The sequence below is a fragment of the Mus caroli genome, chromosome 2, assembly GCF_900094665.2.
Source record: "Mus caroli chromosome 2, CAROLI_EIJ_v1.1, whole genome shotgun sequence".
Classification (NCBI taxonomy): domain Eukaryota; kingdom Metazoa; phylum Chordata; class Mammalia; order Rodentia; family Muridae; genus Mus; species Mus caroli.
Window position 1 is genome coordinate 81,642,312 of NC_034571.1, and position 7,621 is coordinate 81,649,932.

At 32.1% G+C, this 7,621-nt stretch overlaps 1 protein-coding gene across 1 annotated transcript; it reads left to right on the forward strand.

Moving 5' to 3' along the window:
* Positions 1 to 5,658: 5,658 nt before the first annotated feature.
* Positions 5,659 to 6,615, forward strand: LOC110289859 (olfactory receptor 10AG1-like). The gene has a single exon (XM_021156262.1). It carries the CDS (start codon positions 5,659 to 5,661, stop codon positions 6,613 to 6,615), a length of 957 nt encoding a protein of 318 aa, XP_021011921.1.
* Positions 6,616 to 7,621: the final 1,006 nt, after the last annotated feature.

Genomic DNA, 7,621 nt, shown 5'->3' on the forward strand with positions numbered 1-7,621 from the left:
ATTTCTTTCATTAAAATTATTCAGCTTTCTCAATTATTTGGTTTTAAATTTCCATGTGTTATGAATTTGTCTTAGTATGTTTCATATAATTTTCATTTATACTTGTGTGGTTTGCAGGGTATTCTCTTTTCTACCATCAGAAGATCTATCTCTCTGTCCATTCTTTTGAGGGCTTATGTCCTCACCTAAGCTTTCATCTCACCCTTTACCTAGCTAAGGTTTGGAGGTATACCTAAAAGAGTTTATTCTTGCTTAGCATCTCACTTTCATCCTGAGCAATGCCACCCCTGGTCCCACAGGAGGCCTCATTGTTGCTCCTCACACCTTTTCATGCCTTCTCCCCTCCAATTAACTTTACCAAATATCGTTTGCTCTCAGTATCAAGACATAGGGGTATTATCAGGAATCATTTTCTAATAATCATCAGAATTGTTAAAGTCACTATTTAATGAATAATATTAATCAGTGTTATATTAGAGTCATAATAATTTACCCCCAGTGAGATCCTTTCACAAATTCATATTTCTTTATTTTTCTTGCAGTATACTTTGATTATATTGTTTCCCCTATTCATTGAAGAAGATTCTTAAGCTACCTAAAATAGAAGTGATTGTCATTCTCAGTAAGTACACTGTATCTGTCTTCAGAAAAGGGCATCAGATCTCATTACAGATGGTTGTGAGCCACCACGTGGTTGCTGGGATTTGAACTCAGGACCTTCGGAAAAGCAGTCAATGCTCTTCTTAACCGCTGAGCCATCTTTCCAACTCCACTTCATGGACTTTTTAATTATTGAAGCTAAACTTACTCCAGACTTTCATTTCCCCCTAAACAAAGCTTGCTTTTGTTGTTCTTGTTGTTAAAACCTTAGCACAGTCTTTCCTGTGAATACAGGACACAGATTCCATTATAGTATACTGACTGGAGAAAAAAATAAAATACATGATTACAGAAACAGTGTACTGTGAACCAAGACAATACCTAGTGCCTTCACAATAGAGAACATCACAGTTGTAAATTTGTAAAAATAGATAATTAATGTCAAGGTGTCAATTTTGGACTATCTCTCCTATTGTTGCTCTGTAACCTGTCAGTGTCAGGGAAATAAACCACACTGTGTTTTCAATTCCACTAGGGACCAACTTACACATCAAGGTGGAATAAATATGATCTAGGAAATATGAAATAGGCAAACAGGTAAATATAAAAGACATTCCCTAATGTAGAAATTGAAATCTGTGGAGAGTTAGTAGGGAACAGAGCTACATTTACTTTATTCAGAATAAAAATTACTTAACAGAAGGTTACAAACTTTTGATGATACAAGTAGTTCCACTTAAAATAAATGAAATGTCTAAATTATTGTGACAAAAGTCAAAATTAATTGTGTAAGAAAGGTAAATATGAATTATTTTATACTATTATCCATTGTAGATCAATGCCAAGTCATTCCAAACTTTATAATTCTCCATTTAATATTCTACCTATTGTAGGAAACAAATTAATTTAAAAGTTAACAAATGTTTAACTACATAAATATAATGTATATTGTGTTTGTCATAGTAAGCAAAACTGTTGAAATACTTCAAAATAGAAAAAACTGTACTTATGATAATTTTGCTAAGCATGGTTTTAGAGGAAATTTTAAAGTAGCACATTTTAATTAATTATAAAGAAGTGACAAATTCACTTGTTCATTTTAATCATAATTTAATAGAAAACTAAGAAGTAAACAACCAATGGAATAGTTTTTACAAAACTGAATAATTAAAAGAATGATTATTTTAAAAGAAAGATCATAGAAATAAGGATGTTTGAAAATAATGAAAATTATTTTCAGCTCAATGTAGTAATTTAAATTCATTAAAGCATTTATAGTCCTTATGTATCTCAAAATACACTCTAAAAAGTGGAACTTCTGATCTTTGGATGATTTAGAATACTGCTAGAAATTCTTTTTAAGTCTTTGGATTTATTCAGAAAAAGGAGACTTAAAATAGAAATAACTTAGCTTCATTTTTATTGTTGTAAATCTATTAGAAATTAAACATTTACTACAAATAAGAATCCAATTAGAGTAAAGCACACTGAATACTTTATCATGTTTGTAGCTTCTTCTCTTCTGGAATAGAAGATGTATCAGTGGTCTGAATGTCATTTTGGTAAATAGATTTTGTATTACACAACTTTAAACTGTAGTTTTAAGAGTCTGGATATATTTATAGGAATATATTAAATTAACTATTGAGACTTAAAAGCATGATGTAAAAATATTTATTGCTTTCCCTCCATATTAATTATCATCTTCTGCTGCTTGAAAGTTAACTTTTTCTTTAAACAAGGCCACATTATTTCAAATCAGAATAATTAGCAACAGATAATGCAGTGAACCACTAATTGAAGAAAAATCAGACTAAAGTAGGAAGATAGTCATAGCCTGTTCTGACATATCACTTAAGAGTTGTGTGATAAAGGCCATACTTAACTATAAGGAAAATTTCACCAAAATGTTCTCATGTGGAGTCCTCATAGTTGAGTCACATTAAGGAGAGGTAAAGGAAAGAAAAAATATAAAAACATTTTTCTGGGTATGTCACCTTCAAAAAGGCTTAAGAACCTTCTTTACCATGTTATAATTCTAGGGAGAAGAGACTCATTTTCAAATTAAGTGTCAAACAAAGGGAGAGATTCATAAAATGTCTTTTGGGCTGAATTTTGTTTAAATCATTTGGACTAAGCCAATGTGAAAATGTAGAAGAATCAAAGGTAATATTTAAAAACAAATATAGACAATGTTTGAAGAACATGACTATCTCAAGCATGTTTTGTTTGCCTGTATTAAGATGTGTGAGTCACACAATAATCTTAAGTAGTTTTAGAAGTATTAAGTCATTGGATAGCTTAACAAATTACATTAGAATACATGTTACACAGTAGAAGAAAATTTAAAAACATATTCAGCTACATAACATTTTAACAGGACTTTGTCCTATATTGCTAATTCTGTTACTACCCTTTTTTTCTGGACAAGGTCCAAAGCATGGCATTGAAGAGATGAAAGGCAAATAGGTGCACATGAAGAGTCAGAGATCATCTGAGATGAAATATCTTACAAAGCATCCTCTTCAGGACTGAAAAGGTACCAACTGATTCCTTACCATCGATAGGACCTCTTTGTCTCTTATATGAAAACACTTCCTCTGAACATACCAAAGTACTGAGCAAGAAAACAAAATGTTTGAACAAAAACTATTTTCAGTAAATAAATCAATAAGGCCATTAGATAAGATTTCACTAAGCAGTGTGATATATTCCTGGAAAATAATAACCCAGTGGTAGAAAATATCTAGAAGTTTAGGTAAGTTGCAAAACATGACAAGAATCACTTTGAGTAACTAAATATTTTAATATTGCTTGTTTAGCTCTCAAACAAAAATGATTAAATTTTTTTATTTTATTTTATTAATCATTTTATTTATTTACATCTCAAATGATATCACACTTCCTGGTTACCCCTCCACACACACACCCATCCCACATCTGCCATTTCCTCTCTCCCCTTTGCATCTATGAAGACTTTGGAATGAAACTCTAGGCTAATGAAGAAAATTTACTATGAGGAACAAGCATAAAGCTCTAGTCGAAATTATTACATTTTCAAATTTTTCTATCATAATAATTCTTTTAAAAAGTGAAGCTAAAATGCTTAACTGAATTTTTGGTCACTGGTTAAGTAAAAGTTGTGATGATTCGAAAGTCCTGAGAGTTTAAGTGAGTCTACCCCTTGCACTGCTTCTCCTCTATTAACTTCTACGTATATCCTGATAGGAAATAGATTGCTAAGCTGGTTTAAATGAATGAAATGTCCTAAAATCTCTACTTAATATAATTCAGAAAGATATTTCTTTTAACTATGCTATTCATTTTTTTCTGTCATTATTTTTAAATTGCTTGTAATTTTGAACTGAAAAATTAGGGAAATATCTACAAATTTTAAAAGGAACCCTTGAAATAAATATGTTGTACTTCTCAAATAAGCTAAGAGAAAATCTTTGAAAAATTTAACCATAAAACTAGGAACCCTTGTCATAAATAAATAAGATATGTTGTAGTTCTCAAACAAACTAAGAGAACAACTGAAATTTTAATCATAAAATTATAATAAAACCTTTGAAGAAATAAATAGAAATATGCATATTTGGAATGCAGTATTCTAATGCCTTGATATGTACAATTTTATATTTTCGATCTTTTATCTTTTTTAATTGAAATTAGTTTTTGATGATGCTATATAATCTGATTATTGTTGCCCCTCACAGAAATCTTCCCACACATATCCATACACTTTGCTTTCTCTCTAGAAAACAAGAAGCACCTAAAAGATAATAATATTACGCAAACAGACCAGATGAAGACAAAGCAGAGAAACAAAGGGAAAAAAAAATATTCAGAGAAAAGCACAAACACCTATAACAGAGTTAATATACTTAGAAACTGAAATCCCCCACATCATAAAACTAGAAATCGTAATGAATATGCGAAACGCTGGTATTGTGGAAAAATAATGCCTTGACAAAATATTATGGGACAAAGGGCCTTCCAAAATGCCATTGATTTTTTGTTAGCCATCTAATCCTGGTCACAGAATCTGCCCTTAAGAGTGGTTTGTATACCCAGAGAGACTATGTTGATGAAAACTTGTTTTTTTTGTTGTTGTTGTTTTTTGTTTTTTCCCAATAGTTATCATTTGGAAATGACTTGTGGATTAGAGCGAGGACAGTTTTATTTTATATTTCCAGCAAATGGTTTAAAATTTATATTTAGAAAATATGAGTGATATAGTTTTTGTGATACCTTAAAAAATTCACACTGGGGCTGGAGAGATGGCTGAGTGTTCTTTTAAAGGTCCTGAGTTCAAATCCCAGCAACCACATGGTGGCTTACAACCATCTGTAATGACATCTGACACCCTCTATTGGTGTGTCTGAAGACAGCTACAGTGTATTTACATATAAATAATGAATAAATATTTTTTAAAAAGGACCCCAACTTACACTTCTCTCTTTAAAATAAAAAAAAATTCACATTAAGTAAAAAGGAATTTTTAAAACTTTTGTTAAATACTCTTTACTGTGTGCAAGTGTTTGACAAGCAAATGTAAATTCCAGATCAGACTATATTGGAATTACAGGCAGTTGTGAGTTGCCATGTGGGTGCTGGGAATAAAACCTGCATCATTTGTAAGAACAACCAGTGTTTTTAACTACTGAGCCAACTCTAGCCCAATGAAAAGATTGTCAGGATATGTGATGAATGAGATCAGAAATTAAAAAAATAAATAAATCTGTTGGTTTGTGTGCCATAGGTGGTTTCTAGTAGTTACAAGGCCTCTGCTGTGTGGAACATAGTTTAGAGTATACCCTGAACTGTAGACTGAGGCAAGTTAACATTAATTTTGGAAGCATTCTAGAAAACCTATACAGCAATAATACGTTTGGTCTAATATCACTGACAGTAAAATTTGTAATCTGCAGTACTTTTATAGTAGATGAAATATATCAAGTAGGTAAAATTAATCAGGGTGACTGTATATTAGAATAAAAGCTTCTCACACTAGAGGAAAAGTGAAAACCCACACTGACTGAATCTACTTCACAGATGAACCATCAACAAAAACCACAAGAAGGAAATCTAACCAATCTGAAGGAATTTGTTCTTCTTGGATTTTCAGATGTTCCTGATCTCCAGTGGGTTCTATTTGGACTATTGATTGCTATGTATTGTTTCATCCTATTAGGCAATGGCACCATTGTACTAATCACAAAAGTAGACTCTGCTCTTCAGACCCCTATGTACTTTTTTCTTGGTAACTTTTCCTTTTTAGAGATATGTTATGTATCAATTACACCTCCAAGAATGGTCTTCAACCTTGGAACACAAAGAAGGACCATCTCTTTTATTGCCTGTGCTACACAAATGTGCTGCATTCTTATCCTGGGAGCCACAGAATGCTTCTTGCTGGCTGTGATGGCCTATGACCGTTATGTTGCTATCTGTAACCCCCTGCATTATCCTCTAGTTATGAACCAAAAGGTGTGTTCCCAACTGGTGATTGGCTCGTGGATAAGTGGAATCCCAATTCAGATAGGGCAGACATCACATATCTTTTCTCTGTCATTTTGTGGTTCCAACCAGATCAATCACTTCTTTTGTGACATTCCCCCAATACTTCACCTGGCATGTGGGGACATCTTTATCAATGAGACGATGGTTTTCCTAGGTGCTTTCTTATTTGTCTTGTTTCCATTCCTGTTAATAGTATTTTCCTATAGTAAAATCATTTTTAAAGTCTTAAAGCTATCATCAACCAAAAGTCGAGCCAAAGCCTTCTCTACTTGTTCTTCTCATCTTGCAGTTGTGATATTATTTTTTGGATCAGGTATGATTACATATTTTAGATCCAATAGTAGTCATTCAGGTGAGACAGATAAAGTTCTTTCTCTTTTCTATACCGTTGTGACGCCTATGTTTAATCCCATGGTATACAGTCTAAGAAACAAGGATGTCACAATAGCACTAAGAAAATTCTTATGCAAACAATTTGTGAAAATATAATATTAATTATATTAGAGGTATACCTTTGTATGTGTCTAAATTTTCAGAAATATCTATCTTCAATTATGTATCTTACCTGTTTCTATATGTGATTACAAGAAAATAAAATTTATTTGTGATATTGAGGGACATATATATCTTAATTATGTTAAGTAATATATATTACCATGTTAAAAATACTTCATTTTTACATATATATTTATTGTGAAACATCATTCTCAAAACCAAATATATGATACAGTTGACTTTATTTTAATACATATTCTTAAATACTAACTACTCAAAATTATATATAATTCATTTCCACATTCAGTTAGAATGATTTTATTACATAGTAAAATTGGTTTCAATTGGATCTCTTGTGTCTCTAAGGTTATTTAGTGTATAAAGGCCCTTGCTGTCAAATATTATAACTTGTATCTTATCCCCAGAACCAATATTATGACAGAAGAGAACCTATCCCTTCAAGTAGTCCTCTGATCTTCAGACAAGTGCTAGAGCATGTTCTCACAAATGCACCCATACACACACAAACACACACACACACAGAGGCAGGGGATACAAACACACATATACACAGTGTTTCAGAAAAAGTTCCATGAGGTGCTGTGAGGAAGTTTTGTTTGTTTGTTTGTTTTTTGGTGTTTTGGTAAAATGTTCTGTAATTATGATTTAAGTATACTTGGTTCATAATGTCATTTGGTTCCAGCATTTCCCTATTTAAGTTTTGTCTGGATGATCTGCATCTTGCAAAGTAAGGAGTATTGAGATCATTGCTCTCACTGTTATAAGGTCATTATGTGATTATAGCTGTAGAAGTGAATCTCAGTGACCTGTTTTTCTTGCATACATGGTTAGAGATTGTACTGGCTATTTTTGTGTCAACTTGACACAGCTGGAGTTATCACAGAGAAAGGAGCTTCAGTTGAGAAAATGCCTCCATGAGCTCCAACTGTAAGGCATTTTCTCAATTAGTGATCAAGGGGGAAAGGCCCCTTGTGGGTGG

Bases quoted from the DNA above. Each gene is read 5' to 3' on its own strand.
- LOC110289859 (XM_021156262.1), top strand. From the start codon at position 5,659: ATGAACCATCAACAAAAACCACAAGAAGGAAATCTAACCAATCTGAAG.